This window comes from Lipotes vexillifer, unplaced genomic scaffold (genome assembly GCF_000442215.2).
Source record: "Lipotes vexillifer unplaced genomic scaffold, Lipotes_vexillifer_v1.1 scaffold1893, whole genome shotgun sequence".
In the NCBI taxonomy this organism is placed as follows: Eukaryota; Metazoa; Chordata; class Mammalia; order Artiodactyla; family Lipotidae; genus Lipotes; species Lipotes vexillifer.
Genome location: NW_006791831.1, coordinates 563,492 through 583,564, shown reverse-complemented (window position 1 = coordinate 583,564; position 20,073 = coordinate 563,492). Strand labels below are relative to the sequence as shown.

Below are 20,073 nucleotides of genomic sequence, written 5' to 3'. Positions count from 1 at the left end.
GGATTCTCCATTTTGGACTATCTACTTGATTCACCAAGTGACCCTTAAGAGTGTAAGTCACAATCAGTTTTGATCCTGGTGGAGTTTTCAGACTTCTTCAATCACTCCCACCCACAAAACACACACAGCTGCACACACATGAAGATATGATTACAGGTAACACTAACTCCTTCATAGTGAAAACTGGTGATTATTTTTTTTTTTGGGGGGGGAAACAAGTACACTTGTTTCTGTTTGTCCCTCTTTTGATATGTTTAATAAAGTGCTTTTTGAAATTATTGGCTTTTTCCTTACCCAAATCCCACTTTGTTCCTTTATTTAAAAAATTAATCCAAGTTTTTTTCTGTTGATAGCAGCTCTCTTTTAGAATGTATCATGTTTACTTGATAAAATCTAGTATACATAAAGGGAAGAAATGTAAATATTCAGGCTCAATTTGACATCTTAAAATCAATAGTTTATTGCCGGTGTTTTCTTATAAAAATAAAGCATTCATAACTCTCCACTAGCATGAATCTTTTTGGTTTTGTGTCTTATGATTTCCTTTACAATTTTAGGTCCACATAAAGTAATTTACCTCATTGGTCTCAGCAGTGCATGTGATTTCTTATAAGCACTCAGATGCAAGGTTGTATTAGGGATCTGATTAAGCAAAAAAACAATAAATATAAACATCTGGCATTGAGGGGTACATTTCATGTGCACACTTAGACTCGCTTAGTAAACTCACCTGTTAGATATCAATTTATCTAACTCCAAACCACTGACACATGTTTGTTCATTAGGCTGACAAGGACAACTTTTGGTGAAGTGCTATTTCTCCATTTAGACTTCTTAATGTTCTAGCTTTTCCTGACTTGGGTTTGACCCCCTCCATGACTTTCCTTGGGAATATTTTTATTGGAGTGTGTTATTTTCACTACTTTCACATGGCTAGCCTTTATGCACAAATTCTATTCTACTCAATCATAAAATTAAATAAGAAATTTAAACTCTAAATTAGTCAAATTATCCCTGTTTCTAGAGCTCTGGATCCTCTTCACTTCCTTTTTGCTCAGGAGACATATATTAGATAACAAAAGACATCCAAGCTCTCAGAATATTAATGAAAGCCCAAATTCCTCAACATTAATAGCATTTATAAAATAAGTCTTCTTTCTCTATCTGTATTTTTCTTATTTCATTTTATAAAAGATAAGACAACAATAGCTAAAGTTAAGAAGAAAAAGTAGAAAAACAGTATATCTAGCACATGGTAATGGAGGGAGGGAGACTTATATCCCTGTCTGAATAGAAAAGTTAGCCAAGAGACAGAAGCCTTCTCCAGTTAGCAAAATGGATATCAGCCAGGTTTGCAAGGAGGTAGACAGTATGTCAGTGTAATTTTGACCAGAAGTGAAAGTGATAAGCCTGGGGCCAAATAGGAAAGAATTCCTCACTACTCTAGAGGTCCAAACAAAGACAGGGGACAATAACTTGAGCCAGAAGTTGAAAACAAGAAAGGTTAACTAGATCAGCTACAACCTTTGAGGCTGAGAGGTTTGCAGACTAAAGGAGAATTTGACAGGTGTGCTGTAAAAGTTTGTATTTTTAAAACTCCACTGCTTAGTATTTTAAAGAGAAATACACCAAACATAAAACTACTTGTAGTAAAGAAAAGGTTACATATCAGTGCTTCTTATATTATTTTAGAAAATTTGAGATGAGAAATTTGAGATGATTCAGTAAGCGCTTCCTGCCTTCACAATACAAATACAATCACCTCACCTCCTTTCAGCTTCAGAGACAGGTGCTCCTGCAGGATTCGAGGCCAGTATCTCCATTTATGCTTTAAGTTTCATCTTCTCCTACTTGAATCATCAGGGACCTTGTTTCATCATTCCTATCTCCTTTCTTGCTAATCTTCAAGTAATCTCTCTTTAATATTTCTTTCACATCTAAACATATTTAAGCAAACATATACTCTATTTTAAAAATACTCCTCAATTATATATTCTCTCTCTAGCTAATACCCTACATCTCTTTCTCCCTTTATAGACAAGCCTTGTGAAAATTAATTATTTTTATTTTAATATCTTTGTGGCTTAATTTAATCCAATTCACACTTCAGTCCATTGCAGTCTGACCTAGCTCCAAATATTCTAAACATATTACCCTTTTAATATTGCCATTAAGGAGTTTTTTTTACAATTAAATCCAATGAGCATTTCTAGTCCTCATTTTTATTTGATCCACTAAGCATTTGACTTCTTTACTTCTACCAACATTCATACATGTCATTCTCTGGAACAAATTTCACCAGGCATTTTATCTTCTTTCAAAGGACTCTATTCAGTGAGTTTGTGCATATTTTACCACACAGGTAGCAGGACAGTGAAAAGAGGGGATGTCTAAGAGAGTGTAATTAAAAAACAGGATTTCAGGAAAGTACCCTTAGGTGGGATATATTCCTCCTTTGACTGTTGGCTTCAGAGGGCAGATCAGAGACCATAAATCACTCAGTGAATAAGATGGTGTTTCATTTCAACCTAGGAAGTAGCTTGGCAACTTCCAAAAGGAAGCAACACAAGAAAACTTTGTTTATGGCATTTGTCCAAGTATGACTTCTCACTTGAAGAATAAATCTTCCTTTTACCCATTTTGCAAGAATAATGACTATTTCTATTTGTTCTCCCAATCTTTAACACTGTCTAGAATCCAAATAAATCAAGAAAGTGTAGTTAGTCACACTCTTAAATGTATATGTCACTGAAGATGTAAGAATTAAGGATATACATTTTAAAATTTTTAAATGAGTTTTAAAAATTGAAAAACTTTAGATAACACTGGGGAAATTAGAAATATTCACTATTGTCTCTGAAAATATAAAAGATAATATAAGGCCCCATAGAAAGTGTTAAAATTTTGAATACCGCATTTTTGATGTTATATTTTCCTATTTGAGAATTATTTGAAAATTTAGAAAATGCATACTTTTAAAAGGATAGTTTTAAAAAGAATATTCGAAAATGGTATTCACCTTAATCTCTACTTTTTATTACTTCTCCTTCCTTTGAGTATTTATAAACATCTACAAGCATTAAAAACTCTGAAGTAAGCATGGCTAATTATATTGGCTTCGCATATTTGGTAGAAAAGAGAGAATAGGGGACTTCTCTCAAATGAGATGCAAATCAGAAAAGATATGTGATTTAATGGCAGATTAACATCATTTATTTTTATATTCACTACATTTTGTTATTTTTAATAGAATTCCATTTGCCAGAATTTGGCTCCGAAGTGTAAGTTATTTAACAGATATCATTAGGTTGCTAAGCATTAACACTTAATTATCATATTAATAAACAGTTATTACTCTCTTCTACACTGAGCCTTGCCTCTGCTGCATTAGTATGCATGCACTGCTCTTAGGCAACTTAATTGTCCTTAAAGGAAATCATTACAATTTAAATTAAATTGGGAGCTACTGGTTAGGGAAGGCTGTAAGGCATGCACAATACATACTAAAAAAGGAACTGTAATTTCCCCAAGTCACATTTTTTTCAGTAATTTCACATCACAGCACTATGTCTGTTTGGTTAAGGGGAAAACAGTACATTTTTTTGCCTTGCAATTTTGCAAGGACACCATTTAACCAAGGACAAGCAAGACTCTGGAGTGGTAGCAAAAAAACTTGAGGTAAATCAAAAAATTTCTTTGTGACTGGTAAACTGTTGTCAGCATTTGAAAAACAGTCAATGAAGCAATAAAGTAGAGCATGGTGGGCAGCCATCAACCACCGTGTCTGCCTCTAGGATGGAGGGCAGCAGGAGGCCAAAGACTTTATGGGGACAGCTGTTGCCTCTCCGCATATGTGACTTTGTTTGTTCACTTCACAGCAACACACTTCACATACTGCCACAAAAATGGGGAATAAGATTACTCTCTTGTGTCATGTTATCCCCTTCTCATAGTCAAGTGCTCAGTTTTTGCACCTTTAATCATAAAATGATTCAGTTTAGTGATTTGAGTTGAACACTCTCTGCCATTAAAATGCAAAGAGTTTAAATATCCCTGGACTCTTATTTTTGAAAGATAATTAATCAATGTTTTACACAATCTTAAACAGCTCTTCATTTTTAGTGAGCTATTCATGATGAAAACAAGGATTTAATTCATGTGGGTATTTAGCAATTTCAGATTAATTAGTTAGCAACTGAGAGTTAACCTTATTAGTGTCCAACTGTGTGGGACTGCATGAGGGATGATAGTGAAAAGCATAAACACTCTTCCTTTTGTGAAATATATAAACAATAACATAGGCAGTTAAACTATTACAGTTAAACCACAGAACTGCCAAGTGTTGAAGAATCTGAACTAGGCACCTACTAAGCACATTGCACATGTTATCTTTCACTGACACAATTTGAACATGTGCATTTTACATGCCAGGAAGAAATCTCATTTTGCTTGCTAGACAACTGAGATAGGAAGAACTTGTTAACTTTGCCTGGGTCTCATAGCTATTAAATGGCTGTACCAGGTTTAGATTCTATGTCTCTCTGCCTCCGGAGCACATCTTCACACTTGAGCACCTCACTACAAACCCTCAAACACCTGTATTATTACCACAGACCATCCTGTTACATCTTGAGCTTTCTATTAATGCAAGAAGAAAAAAATTGATTTAGTAATCTTTAAAAGAACTTACAGAGACTCCCTCCTCTTAGGCAATAAGGGTTACTGTATTTTTCTTTGCTTCTCAGTTAGTAGGAATGCTTTCTGAGTAAAGCCTATATTACAGCAGCTCTTCATAGAATTATGTCTTCCTTTTTCATAGAAAAATATAACCAAATTAGCAGGCAGAAGTGAGGAATGAGCATTGGAAGATGTGATGCATAGAATAAAGTTGTGCCGCATTTTAAAATGTTTCTGTGTTCCTGGAATCCTTGTGGCGGATTACTGAGTTTTCAGATTGGTGCTAGAATTATGTCCTTAACCTTGCGATCTCCAGGAATGTGAACTTGGGTATGCTGTTGAGTCTCTCTGAGCTTCAGCTTTCAAGTAAGTAAAAGAGTAATAACTTAAACCATACTTATTCTATAGGTTTTTAAGGGGACAAAATAGATTTTCATGACTTTTTTATACTACAAAGTAATAAACAATAAGCAATTTGTTCTTATTGACTTGTCATGATGTAGTAGAAAAAGCATGGGACTAAACTCAGACAGACCTAGGTTGGAATCACAAACGCCGATTGTCTGATAATGGAATGTTATTCCATCTCTCTCTCTTGGCTTCAGTTACAGTGTCTCTAAACTGGAGATAATGACACTTGTATTATAGTTGTAGTAAAGATTAAAAAAAATATATATAAATTTCTAGGATATAGAATACCTGAAGAAAATTATACCAATTGCAACCTTTAATCCACATGTGAGTTGAGTAATCTAATAATAAAAACCAAAACATAATTCCAAGAGTAATGTGCAGAATCTATATTTAGAGTTTATAGTTTATGCTAGTAGGCCCAAGTTATGCACCTACTTAGATTCACTAATTCCCACTTTCCTTCTCTGTTGTTTGACCAATAAAGTATATGACCACAGCAACCTCCTCTGCTTATCACTAAATCTCTAAACACTGCTGGCTGTCACACCTTCCTTAGGTTAAAGCCTAAGGAGTCTCCATCATGTCTCCTGCAGTGGAAGTTACAGTAGCTCCAAAGTCCAAGCCCATATATGATACCTTGTGCTAACAGAGCTTTAATAACAAACTTATATTTGTTTTCTCTTCATTCTTTTTTTACATTTTTTTTCACGTGAGAGATTTTTTTTTACATCTTTATTAGAGTATAATTGCTCTAATGGTGTGTTAGTTTCTGCTTTATAACAAAGTGAATCAGTTATACATATACAGATGTTCCCATATCTCTTCCCTCTTGCGCCTCCCTCCCACCCTCCCTATCCCACCCCTCCAGGCGGCCACAAAGCACGAGCTGATCTCCCTGTGCTATGCAGCTGCTTCCCACTAGCTATCTACCTTACATTTGGTAGTGTATATATGTCCATGTCTCTCTCTCCCTTTGTCACAGCTTATCCTTCCCCCTCCCCATATCCTCAAGTCCATTCTCTAGTAGATCTGTGTCTTTATTCCTGTCTTACCCCTAGGTTCTTCATGACATTTTTTTTTCTTAAATTCCATATATATGTGTTAGCATACAGTATTTGTCTTTCTCTTTCACACTTACTTTACTCTGTATGACAGACTTTATGTCTATCCACCTCATTACAAATAGCTCAATTTCGTATATTTTTTATGGCTGAGTAATATTCCATTGTATATATGGGCCACATCTTCTTTAGCCATTCATCCAATGATGGACACTTAGGTTGTTTCCATCTCTGGGCTATTGTAAATAGAGCTGCAATGAACATTTTGGTACATGACTCTTTTTGAATTATGGTTTTCTCAGGGTATATGCCCAGTAGTGGGATTTCTGGGTCATATGGTAGTTCCATTTGTAGTTTTTTAAGGAACCTCCATACTGTTCTCCATAGTGGCTGTACCAATTCACATTCCCACCAGCAGTGCAAGAGTGTTCCCTTTTCTCCACACCCTCTCCAGCATTTATTGTTTCTAGAAATTTTGGTGATGGCCATTCTGACTGGTGTGAGATGATATCTCATTGTAGTTTTGATTTGCATTTCTCTAATGATTAATGATGTTGAGCATTCTTTCATGTGTTTGTTGGCAGTCTGTATATTTTCTTTGGAGAAATGTCTAGTTCTTCTGCCCATTTTTGGATTGGGTTGTTTATTTTTTTGTTATTAAGCTGCATGAGCTGCTTATAAATTTTGAAGATTAATCCTTTGTCAGTTGCTTCATTTGAAAATATTTTCTCTCATCCTGAGGGTTGTCTTTTGGTCTTGTTTAGTTTCCTTTGCTGTGAAAAAGCTTTGAAGTTTCATTAGGTCCCATGTGTTTATTTTTGTTTTTATTTCCATTTCTCTAGGAGGTGGGTCAAAAAGGATCTTGCTATGATTTATGTCATAGAGTGTTCTGCCTATGTTTTCCTCTAAGAGTTTGATAGTTCTGCCAATAAAATGGACAATCTTGAAGAAACGGACAAATTCCCAGAAATTCACAACCTGCCAAGACTGAACCAGGAAGAAACAGAAAATATGAACAGACCAATCACAAGCACCAAAACCGAAACTGTGACCAAAAATCTTCCAACAGTCAAAAGCCCAGGACCAGATGGCCTCACAGGCGAACTCCATCAAACATTCAGAGAAGAGCCAACATCCACCCCTCCCAAACCCCTCCAAAATATAGCAGAGGGAGGAACACTCCCAAGTGCACTCCACAAGGCCACCATCACCCCGACACCAAAACCAGACAAGGATGCCACAAAGAAAGAAAACCACAGGCCAACATCACTGATGAACATAGATGCAAAAGTCCTCAACAAAACATTAGCAAACAGAATCCATCAGCACATCAAAAGGATCATACATCATGATCAAGTGGGGTCCACTCCAGGAATGCAAGGACTCCCCAATACACACAAATCAATCGACGTGATAAACCATATCAACAAACTGAAGGAGAAAAACCATTGATCATCCCAACAGATTCAGAGAAAGCCCTCGACAAAACCCAACACCCATTCATGATAAAAACCCTGCAGAAAGTAGGCATAGAGGGAACCCTCCCCAACACAGCAAAGGCCATACATGACAAACCCACATCCAACATCATCCTCAATGGTGAAAAACTGAAAGCAATTCCACCAAGATCAGGAACAAGACAAGGTTGCCCACTCTCACCACCGCTACCCAACACAGCCCTGGAAGTTCCAGCCACAACAACCAGAGAAGAAAAGGAAACAAAAGGAATCCAAATTGGAAAAGAAGAAGTAAAGCTGTCACTGCCTGCACACAACATGACACCATACACAGAGAATCCAAAAGATGCCACCAGAAAACCACCAGAGCCAACCAACGAATCCGGCAAAGCAGCAGGGCACAAAATTAATGCACAGAAATCTCTGGCATTCCTACACACCAACGACGAAAAATCTGAAAGTGAAATCAAGAAAACACCCCCACCCACCAGCGCAACAAAAAGAACAAAACATCCAGGAACAAACCTACCCAAGGAGACAAAAGACCTGCACGCAGAAAACCATGACACCGATGAAAGAAATCAAAGATGATACAAATAGACAGAGAGATATACCACGCTCCCGGACTGGAAGAATCAACACCGTGAAAATGACTCCACTACCCAAAACAATCCACAGACTCAACACAATCCCCGTCAAACCACCACTGGCACCCCCCACAGAACCAAAACAAAAAACTTCACAATCTGCATGAAAACACAAAAATGAAGCATTTTAATTTACTTATTGGCCATACGCCCAGCAAAAAACCATCCATTCCCCCACACCTCAGAAAAATCACCACCAATTCATTTCTAGGTCATTGAGGGCATTAACAGTATTTAGCCCTCCCTTGTCAGCATCCAGACATCCCTGGTTCAATCTGAGCAATTAATGTTACATTTCCAGTTGCTGGAATGCCCCACCATCATCTTCACTGCATTACACTTAGCAAGACACCTACCAACAATGCACAGGGTAGGAAGTGAGCCATGAAGAACATAATGGCTTGAACGAAGAGGTAACTGTATACCCTGGATCTGCCAACTGAGTGAGGACACTAATAGAAATGTAAAATTATATGAGGCATATTTTTTTCATCCTCTCCAAGTTACCAGTATGTATTGTACTAGGAAGTAAAGAGTAGAGGAAGGTGACAACAGCCACATATATGACATCTCCCTAGAACTAAAAGCAAACTAAACAAAATGCAAACTAGAGTGGGCCAATGAACTGACTCCCATTTGGGTTTTATTTGTGGCTGCAAGCAACCTCTAAACTGAGGTTCATAAATTTGGCAACAGTTTCAATGCACTGATGGATCAGCAATTTGCATAAGAACATTATTAAAATATTTTTGAAGAGTTGCGTGTGCTTCATTGCTGAATTTGGTGCCAAAGGTCAAGAAATAGCTAAATAAAAAAACAAACCTCAAGTATTTCCTTTTAATATACCTACTTCCAAAAATTACAAAGTATCTTTAACATGATTTTCTATGTCATTCCTCAAGTGAATTAGTCAAACAGGTAGAAACTCATAACTGTAATATTACACAATAGAATAATTTTCCTTCATTAACTTAGTCTGTTCCAAAGTATTTCTGTCCAAAATGTGTAGATGCAACATGATGAACTTCAGTAGTTAAAACCGTGATCTCTGGAAACTCTTGAATGATTGATTTGGCAACATGAGGAGTGGAGAACAGACTGAGTAGGATAATAACACTAGGTTGAACTCCATGTTCTATGAGAACCTTTACAGCTTCAATTACAGTGTTTCCAGTGCTGAGAATCAGATACATCAGAAGGACGTTTCTCCTGTAAATGTCTGGGGGGAACTTGGCATAATATACTTTGGCTCTTTGTGTCTCCTCATTACTCTGAATCAGCATCTTTCCAATTCGTATGGATCGACAGCAGTCTCGTAAACCTTGTTCCATTGCCTCACCGCTTCTCATTATGCTGACCCCACAGTTTCCCTTCTCAAATTTCACTCCTTCATACTTGTACCCTGTTGGAGTGGTCACCATGCATTCTTTATATGGTAGCCGATTTAATCCCTCTTCCACAACAAGTCTGATCAAACGATCCTCAGAAAACATGAAGTCCCCTCTACTGGCTGTCCTGTAACAGGCTATTATTGAGACATGATATTTTTCACTAGGATACAGGAACATTTTGGGAGGTCTGAGGTCTTCTGCCAGCGTTCAGGAGGTGTTCTGTATGAGTTCTTCCACGTGTAGATGTATTTCTGGTGTATTTGTCCCGGATGATGGTCTGCAGCTCCCGGATCTGATCATTCATTGGCAGGAGCTTAAGCTGCGCCCTGATCTGCCGGGAGAGTTTGCAGTCCCCTAGGAGGGAGTCGCTGGCTGGCGCGTCAGAGTTGCCAGTGCCACAGTTGCTCTCTGAGTTGAGGATTGCGCCGCCGCAGGCCTAAGAGTTCCGCTCAGCCGGTACGCTAGAAGAGCTTACTCTCCCCCTGAAGAGAGTCAGCTTGCCCGCGAAGTCGCTGTTTCCCCCGGCATGGTCCGGGATCAGTTCGCCAGGTTGCTGCGGCTCGGGGTTTTGGGTCGAGGCACAGTTTACTTGCTGGTTGTGACAGGGCATGGAGTCCAGACACCGTAACTCCGTGGCCATACACCAGGCACCAGGCCGTCCCCGACCCCTAAGAATAGAGGAGAGCAGGGAGAACAGACCAAAGCTCCTACGCTCTCCCAGTCGCCCCGCCTCCTCGCAACCTCTCTTTCTCTTCATTCTTTTGGCACGTTTACTTCTACCTCCCTCTCACTACCTGGAATTTCTTTCACCAACAAAACATTAGCATGCACACCTTAGCTAAAGCTACAGTTTGGAAGGAATTTGGACTGAAAAAAATTGACCAGGACTGGCCCTGGAAAGTCAATCTGCAGGATGGATTTTAAAGTGGGTTTGACACTTTTAATGTATTGTTGGATTTGGTTTGCTAGTATTCTGTAAAGGATTTTTGCATCTATGTTCATCAGTGATATTGGCCTGTAATTTTCTTTTTTGTGGTATCTTTGTCTGGTTTTGGTATCAGGGTAATGGTGTCCTCATAGAATGAGTTTGGAAGTGTTCCTTCCTCTGCAATTTTTTGGAATAGTTTTGGAAAGATAGGTGTTAACTCTTCTCTAAAAGTTTGGTAGAATTAGCTTGTGAAGTCATCTGGTCCTGGGCCTTTGTTTGTTGGGAGTTTTAAAATCACAGATTCAATTTCAGTATTTATAATTGGACTATTCATATTTTCTATTTCTTAATGGTTCAGTCTTAGAAGGTTGTACTTTTCTAAGAATTTGTCCATTTCTTCTAGGTTGGCCATTTTTTTGGCATATAGTTGCTTGTAGTAGCCTCTATGGTCCTTTGTATTTCTGTGGTGTCAGTTGTAACTTCTCCTTTTTCATTTCTACTTTTATTGATTTGGGCCCTCTACCTTTTTTTCTTGGTGAGTCTGGTTAAAGGTTTATCAATTTTGTTTATCTTTTCAAAGAAACAACTTTTAGTTTCATCGATCTTTTCTATTTTAGTCTCTATTTCATTTATTTATGCTCTGATCTTTATGATTCTAATTGAAAAAGGACTTATGATCAGTAGTGTGTTAATAACCTTTTACATTCAATGACATCATAGTCATGTTTTCACTTGAGTGTAAAGGTAAGGCAAGTACAGTTCATCAGTGCAAGGCAAATGATAATTAAACATTTAATAAGGTGGTATGACTTTTTATGGCTTTGGATACCTTATGAAAAGCTAATTGCAAACTTAAGGTAGGCTGTAAAAGCAAAAGAGCATTATGATAGACTTTAACAAGACTTTTTATCTTTTGTAGTCACCAGGCAGATTCTGTTGAAAATCAGACCAAAGATCTGATTATAGGATTGGTAGAACTGCAAAAGGGTTTTGATGTTGTTGTTGTAGCCTCAACAGGTGTCTTATATCAAAGTGAGAGTCATGGCAGTGAAATAGAGCGAGGCAGTGGTAATAAATCCATATAAATCAAAGTCCTGCTGGATTAATGAAATTTTTAGAGGTTTAAAGATCTGGGGTATTGCAAGATATCTTGCATTAAATTAAAGGCAAGTTGTTGCTTATAGAAATATAAACCACTAAGAAAATCCATTGTGCTTTATAAGTCTTTTTGCACTATGGATGCAACATGCACATCTCTTGAGAATATAACTCCAATCCATTGATCAGGAGATTTTGAATGCTGTCAGTACTGAATGAGGTTCAAAGTTCTAGTCTTCAGTGAAGGTTGCCCTGCTGTTGTGGCCATTTCATCCATTGATCAATTTATGCTAGACGAATCAGTGGTAGAAAAGGATACTGTATTGAGTCTTTGGATATGGGACAATCACATAGGGTCCTGGAGCAAAGACAAGATTACCATGGCAGAGAATTACCCTCCATTTGAAGAGCATAGCTTTGCAGGCATGTGTTAGCAACTGTTTTCATTTAAGCAACTGGCTTTGTCTGAGCACCTGACCAAGACACACCATGAGATTATGAAACCAGAACTTTCCACCATGAACAAAGTTATATTGAATTCAGCTAGTTCTAAGGTTAAGCAGGTGCTATAGCAATTGAATATTTAATGGAAGTGACACATTTAGGAGTAGGCTGAAGCAGATTCAGAAAGTACAAATAAATTAAATGAACAGATGGCCCAGACTCCTTGTCACTTATTTATGTTTATCTGATGTTTATCCTTCATCTCACAACTATGTCCTTATGGAGGGTAACTTTTAATCAATTGATGGAGAAAGTAAAGACTTAAGCCTGGCTCACAGATGGATCACCACAATGCATTGACATTTTCAGAAAAGGGGCTACTGCCATGTAATACCCACATTCATAGGTGGTCCTGAAAGAAATTAGCCAAATTAAATCATGTGAGGGAGCAAAGCTGTGAACAAAATACTCAGTCATCCATTTTGTACTGAAGGAGATATCATCTAACACATGGATATGCAGGAAATGCTCTGTAATGGATAATGACTGGGAAGAAATAAGAATGGAAGACTGGGGATAAGGATGTCTGGAGAAGAGTTACATGGATGGACTTATAGGAAAGGACGCAAAGTATGAAGATCTTTTTGTCTCATAAATGCCACCAGTGTGCTTTCACCAAAGAGCATGTTCTCAAAAGTTAGGTGAGAGATGACCTATACTGTGCATGTGAGCAAGTCTCTTTTCTTGGTCATCTTGTTACCTGCAAAATGGACCTATAAACAGAATAGCTATGGTGGCATGGCTGGAAGCTATGTATTTGTCAAAAATTGTGGGTTGCCTATTGCAAAGGCTGAATTACCTACTGAAGAATGTACAACCATTGAAAAATAACAGTTCTAGCTCTTTCATATGGTACTATTACTCAGAACAACATTTAGCAGGAGATAGATTATAACAGGCACTTTGGAGGGAACAGAGATTACTTTCACTTAAAACGATATACATTGAAGATATGGATTTGTCTTCCCTACTCCTGCTAGCTCCACCATTTGATGATCATGACTTTTAGAATGCCTCATCCAATGACATTGTGCCCCACAAAACATTGCTTCTAGCTAAGGGAACCATATTATGTGAATGCCATGATAATGGGTATATGACCATGGCATTTTCTGATTTTACAATGTTTTCTATTATCCAAAATGATTGTTCTCATACAATGACAAAATGGCCCACTGAAGTCTCTGCACAGTGTCAACTTGGGGTTAACACCTTGAAGCGTTTGAGGTACTCTTTGGTCATCTATTGCTGTACAACCATCCATTCCTACACTAAATGGTTTAAACAAACTATTATCTCTCACTCTTTTATTGGTTAATAAGTTAATCTGCAATGTCCCCACTGGAGGTTTACAGATAGCTTAGACCAAATATTGGGGCTGAGGCTGTAGCTGGGCCTGCAGAGGGCTTGATGGGGCTGATCGCTCACTCACATGATATCAGGAGCTCAGCTGGGGCTGATAATTGGAATATCTACACATGGCCTCTTCATGCAGCTTGGGCGTTATGGCTATGTTCTGGAAGAAGCATCCAATACCAGGTGTTGTAAAAGATATTCATGGAAGCTGCAAATTCTTATGATCCAGGCTATAATATCACCATTAGCACTATTTTTGTTCAAAGTTCTCACTAAGGCTGGCTCAGATTCATGGAGATAGAGGACGGGGAATTAGACTCTACCTCCTGATGTGAGACTGACAAATTACATTGCAGAAGAGCGTATGGAATAGAAGGGAGTTTTGTGACCATTTTTGAAAATACAATGAGTTCAAATGCATTGTCCTTTTGGAGAAGGTATATGTGCTGATCCAGTGGCTGATTTACAGAGCTACATTCCAAAAGGGTCAGATAACAAAAGGAAGAAATAGGATTGATCTCCTCATTACAACTCCCAGTGACCAAATTGCAGAATTTTTACAGCCTTTCTTCCCAACAAGTAACTGCCAAAACAGAGGTTCTGTTTACTATGGGTATAATTTCGACCAGAGGAAAATATAAGAGTTTCACTGAAATAGAAGTTGCATATATCACTAGGCCATATTGGGCTCCTCATTCAAGGCGATTAAAAGGCAAAAAAAGAATTACTGGATTACCTGGTTTAGTTAAACCTATTACTAAGAGAAACTGGGTGTGCTTCTGCACAATGGGTGCAGGAAGGAATATGTATGTAATGAATGAGTTGTAAGGTAACATTACTTGGTGTGTCTATGCAGAAAATTTCAGCTGAACACGAACAAGACAGCCACACTCAGAACCTTCAGATACGAAGATCTTGGTCACTTCACTACTTTGCTAAGCAGGTGAAATCTTGGTCAAAGCAGAAGGGAGTGGTGGATCTAGAATGGGTTGGAAGAGGAATATCAATTATAGTTTGGGGGAAGCTTGCAGCAATACGGACTATAGCATGGTGTGCTAACCCTCTGCAATACATTTTAGAATTTTGTGACTGGCTAAAAATTGATTGCATTTTCTCCTCCATTCTTGACAAAGAAGGGTGGCAATCTGATTTTCATACTATTGCTGGAGAATGTGAGCAGATCCAAGTAGTGTGAGGGATGGACTGAATGAAATATAATTTGTGGGCTCCCCCTAACAGATTTACTACATCCCATCTGTCTCCTGAGTTGGGATGCTTACAGGATGGAGATCTTTAGCTGCCCCTGTCATCCCTTACTCTCTTAACATCAGCTGTCTCAGATGTTCTTGCAGAGAAAATCTGGCCTCCACATCACCTACTGTGTAGAGAGCAGACCATCTTCAGTAACCAAGTCTTGCCTTAGTGAATCCATAGACCTGCTCACATCTCACCATTTCCAGACTTATACAAGTCACCTCTCTGCTGAGGGGTGGTGGTAGTAGTGGTGAATCTGACTTCTCCAGAAACTTGTCCAGAGTCCTCAATAACAACATATAACTATAGGAAAGCCAATACTTTATACATAAAGTTAACTTAAAGCCCTGAGAGATAGGAAATGGGAGGAGCTGGCAGATAAATACCTGCTCTTCCTTCTCTCAGTATTCCATACTCTGTGGTATTTTTGTACACTTCTAGTTTCATACCCTCTTCAAAATGTCTTGCATAAACAAGAAAATGAGTGCTATTTATTAAGAATCAGTGACCAGTTGGAAATTGACCTTTTCCCCACTTCCTATACTGATCTTCCTGCTTCTAAATTTTATTGATCAAAGCAAATCCCAGAGCCAGCTCAGATTCAAAGGGAGTGGAAATAGGTTTCATCACATGACTGGAGGGGTTGCATGCATTACAGCGATGGGGGGAATTCTTGGCAGGCAGCTTTCTAGAAAATTTATCTATCTTTTTTCCGACAGTATTCTATTTTTCCCGCAAATTTCCAATTCTTTGTCTTTCAGTTCTAACATCTGGAAACGTTTTTAAATTCTAATTTCTGGAGTTTATATTTTAATTTCCATTGAAATCTTAATATTAGACACTAACATTTAAATTTTTAAGAATTCATTTTTAGTTTTAGAAAATCTTTTCAGAATACAGTACCCTTTTTCTCCAACTTAATATTTATTTTTTTCTCTTAGAGATGATGCTGTAGGCATTCTCCAAATAAACTCTGATAATATTTATCTCCTGGTATCCACACTTTATGTAGGTCCCTCCCACAATAGATAATTATTAACCAGTATGACCAATAGAACACTGAGGAAGTGACTGTATGACTTCTGAGTCTAGGCCACAAAAGCCATTGTAGTTTCTATGTTGGCTTCTCTTAGACCACTTGCTCTGGGGGACACCAGTCAACAGAGTCATGAGAACATTCAAATAGCCCTGGGAAAGAGCCCACACGGGGAGGAAGTGAAACCTCTTGTCAAAAATTAACACCAACTGGCCAACCATGCGAAGGAGTCTTCCAGGCCCTGTCAGGCCTTCAGATGAATGAAGTTTCAGACAACATCTTGATGTTTACACCAAGAGAAATCCTGAGTCAAAAGCACTTTGCTAAACTGCTCCCAAACATCTGGCCCTTAGAAACTGTGAGAGATAATAAATATTTTCACTGTTTTTGCCTCTAAATTTTGAGACAATCTATTAATCAGAATAAATAACTAGTGCAGATAATATTAATTTCAGATTTAAAATATTGTTTTTCTTTCTGTATGCTTTTATTTTTTAACACCTTTATTGGGGTATAATTGCTTTACAATGGTGTGTTAGTTTCTGCTTTATAACAAAGTGAATCAGTTATACATATACATATGTTCCCACATCGCTTCCCTCTTGCGTCTCCCTCCCGCCCACCCTCCCTATCCCACCCCTCCAGGCGGCCACAAAGCACGAGCTGATCTCCCTGTGCTATGCAGCTGCTTCCCACTAGCTATTTACCTTACGTTTGTTAGTGTATATATGTTCATGACTCTCTCTCGCTTTGTCACAGCTCACCCATCCCCCTCCCCATATCCTCAAGTCCGTTCTTTAGTAGGTCTGTGTCTTTATTCCTGTTTCACCCTTAGGGTCTTCATGACATTTTTTTTTTTCTTAAATTCCATATATATGTGTTAGCATACGGTATTTGTCTCTCTCTTTCTGACTTACTTCACTCTGTATGACAGACTCTAGGTCTATCCACCTCATTACAAATGGCTCAATTTCATTTCTTTTTATGGCTGAGTAATATTCCATTGTATATATGGGCCACATCTTCTCTTTCCATTTATCCGATGATGGACACTTAGGTTGTTTCCATCTCCTGGCTATTGTAAATAGAGCTGCAATGAACATTTTGGTACATGACTCTTTTTGAATTATGGTTTTCTCACGGTATATGCCCAGTAGTGGGATTGCTGTGTCATATGGTAGTTCTATTTGTAGTTTTTTAAGGAACCTCCATACTGTTCTCCATAGTGGCTGAACCAATTCACATTCCCACCAGCAGTGCAAGAGTGTTCCCTTTTCTCCACACCCTCTCCAGCATTTATTGTTTCTAGATTTTTTGATGATGGCCATTCTGACTGGTGTGAGATGATATCTCATTGTAGTTTTGATTTGCATTTCTCTAATGATTAATGATGTTGAGCATTCTTTCATGTGTTTGTTGGCAGTCTTGTATATCTTCTTTGGAGAAATGTCTATTTAGGTCTTCTGCCCATTTTTGGATTGGGTTGTTTATTTTTTGTTATTGAGCTGCATGAGCTGCTTGTAAATTTTGGAAATTAATCCTTTGTCAGTTGCTTCACTTGCAAATATTTTCTCCCATTCTGAGGGTTTCCTTTTAGTCTTGTTTATGGTTTCCTTTGCTGTGCAAAAGCTTTGAAGTTTCATTAGGTCCCATTTGTTTATTTTTGCTTTCATCTCCATTTCTCTAGGAGGTGGGTCAAAAAGGATCTTGCTGTGATTTATGACATAGAGTGTTCTGCCTATGTTTTCCTCTAAGAGTTTGATAGTTTCTGGCCTTACATTTAGGTCTTTAATCCATTTTGAGCTTATTTTTGTGTATGGTGTTAGGGAGAGATCTAATCTCATACTTTTACATGTTCCTGTCCAGTTTTGCCAGCACCACTTATTGAAGAGGCTGTCTTTTCTCCACTGTATATTCCTGCCTCCTTTATCAAAGATAAGGTGTCCATATGTGCGTGGGTTTATCTCTGGGCTTTCTATCCTGTTCCATTCATCTATATTTCTGTTTTTGTGCCAGTACCATACTGTCTTGATTACTGTAGCTTTGTAGTATAGTCTGAAGTCAGGGAGCCTGATTCCTCCAGCTCGATTTTTCATTCTCAAGATTACTTTGGCTATTTGGTGTCTTTCGTGTTTCCATACAAATTGTGAAATTTTTTGTTCTACTTCTGTAAAATATGCCAGTGGTAGTTTGATAGGGATTGCATTGAATCTGTAGATTGCTTTGGGTAGTAGAGTCATTTTCACAATGTTGATCCTTCCAATCCAAGAACATGGTATATCTCTCCATCTATTTGTATCATCTTTAATTTCTTTCATCAGTGTCTTATAATTTTCTGCATCAGGTCTTTTGTCTCCTTAGGTAGGGTTATTCCTAGATATTTTATTCTTTTTGTCGCAATGGTAAATGGGAGTGTTTTCTTGATTTCACTTTCAGATTTTTCATCCTTAGTGTATAGGAATGCCAGAGATATCTGTGCATTAATTTTGTATCCTGCAACTTTACCAAATTCATTGACTAGATCTAGTAGTTTTCTGGTAGCATCTTTAGGATTCTCTATGTATAGTATCATGTCATCAGCAAACAGTGACAGCTTTACTTCTTCTTTTCCAATTTGGATTCCTTTTATTTCCTTTTGTTCTCTGATTGCTGTGGCTAAAATCTCCAAAACTATGTTGAATTAGAGTTGTGAGCGGGTAACTTTGTCTTGTTCCTAATCTTAGTGGAAATGCTTTCAGTTTTTCACCATTGAGGATGATGTTGGCCATGGGTTTGTCATATATGGCCTTTATTATGTTGAGGAAAGTTCCCTCTATGCCTACTTTCTGCAGGGTTTTTATCATAAATGGGTGTTGAATTTTGTCAAAAGCTTTCTCTGCATCTATTGAGATGATCATATGGTTTTTCTTCTTCAATTTGTTAATATGGTTTATCACATTGATTGATTTGTGTATATTGAAGAATCCTTGCAATCCTGGAATAAAATTCAGTTGATCATGGTGTATGATTCTTTCAATGTGCTGTTGGATTCTGTTTGCTAGTATTTTGTTGATGATTTTTGTATCTATGTTCATCAGTGATATTGGCCTGTAGTTTTCTTTCTTTGTGACATCATTGTCTGGTTTTGGTATCAAGGTGATGGTGGCCTCGTGGAATGAATTTGGGAGTGTTCCTCCCTCTGCTATATTTTGGAAGAGTATGAGAAGGATAGGTGTTAGCTCTTCTCTAAATGTTTGATAGAATTCGCCTGTGAAGCCATCTGGTCCTGGGCTTTTGATTGTTGGAAGATTTTTGATCACAGTTTCAATTTCAGTGCTTGTGATTGGTCTGTTCATATTTTCTAATTCTTCCTCATTCCAACATGGCAGGTTGTGCATTTCTAAGAATTTGTCCATTTCTTCCAGATTGTCCATTTTATTGGCATAGAGTTGCTTGTAGTAATCTCTCATGATCTTTTGTATTTCTGCAGTGTCAGTTGTTACTTCTCCTTTTTCATTTCTAATTCTATTGATTTGAGTCTTCTCCCTTTTTTTCTTGATGAGTCTGGCTAATGGTTTATCAATTTTGTTTATCTTCTCAAAGAACCAGCTTTTAGTTTTATTGATCTTTGCTATTGTTTCCTTCATTTCTTTTTCATTTATTTCTGATCTGATTTTTATGATTTCTTTCCTTCTGCTAACTCTGGGGTTTTTTTGTTCTTCTTTCCCTAATTGCTTTAGGTGCAAAGGTAGGTTGTTTTTTGGAGATGTTTCCTGTTTGTTAAGGTGGGCTTGTATTGCTATAAACTTCCCTCTTAAAACTGCTTTTCCTGCATCCCATAGGTATTGGGTCGTCGTGCCTCCATTGCCATTTGTTTCTAGGTATTTTTTTATTTCCTCTTTGATTTCTTCAGTGATCACTTCGTTATTGAGTAGTGTATTGTTTAGTCTCCATGTGTTTGTATTTTTTACAGATCTTTTCCTGTAATTGATATCTAGTCTCATGGCATTGTTGTCGGAAAAGATACTTGATACAATTTCAATTTTCTTAAATTTACCAAGACTTGATTTGTGACCCAAGATATGATCTATCCTGGAGAATGTTCCATGAGCACTTGAGAAAAATGTGTATTCTGTTGTTTTTTGATGGAGTGTCCTATAAATATCAATTAAGTCCATCTTGCTTAATGTATCATTTAAAGCTTGGGTTTCCTATTTTTTTTTCATTTTGGATGATCTGTCCATTGGTGAAAGTGGGGTGTTGAAGTCCCC

General features: G+C 37.8%; 1 protein-coding gene across 1 annotated transcript; it reads right to left on the bottom strand.

The window, feature by feature from the left end:
* Positions 1 to 9,227: 9,227 nt before the first annotated feature.
* LOC103083622 (uracil phosphoribosyltransferase homolog) lies at positions 9,228 to 10,287 on the bottom strand. The gene is given in 2 exon segments (XM_082931351.1): positions 9,228 to 9,771; positions 9,908 to 10,287. Coding segments are annotated over 2 exon segments (924 nt in total).
* Between the last annotated feature and the right edge of the window lie 9,786 nt (positions 10,288 to 20,073).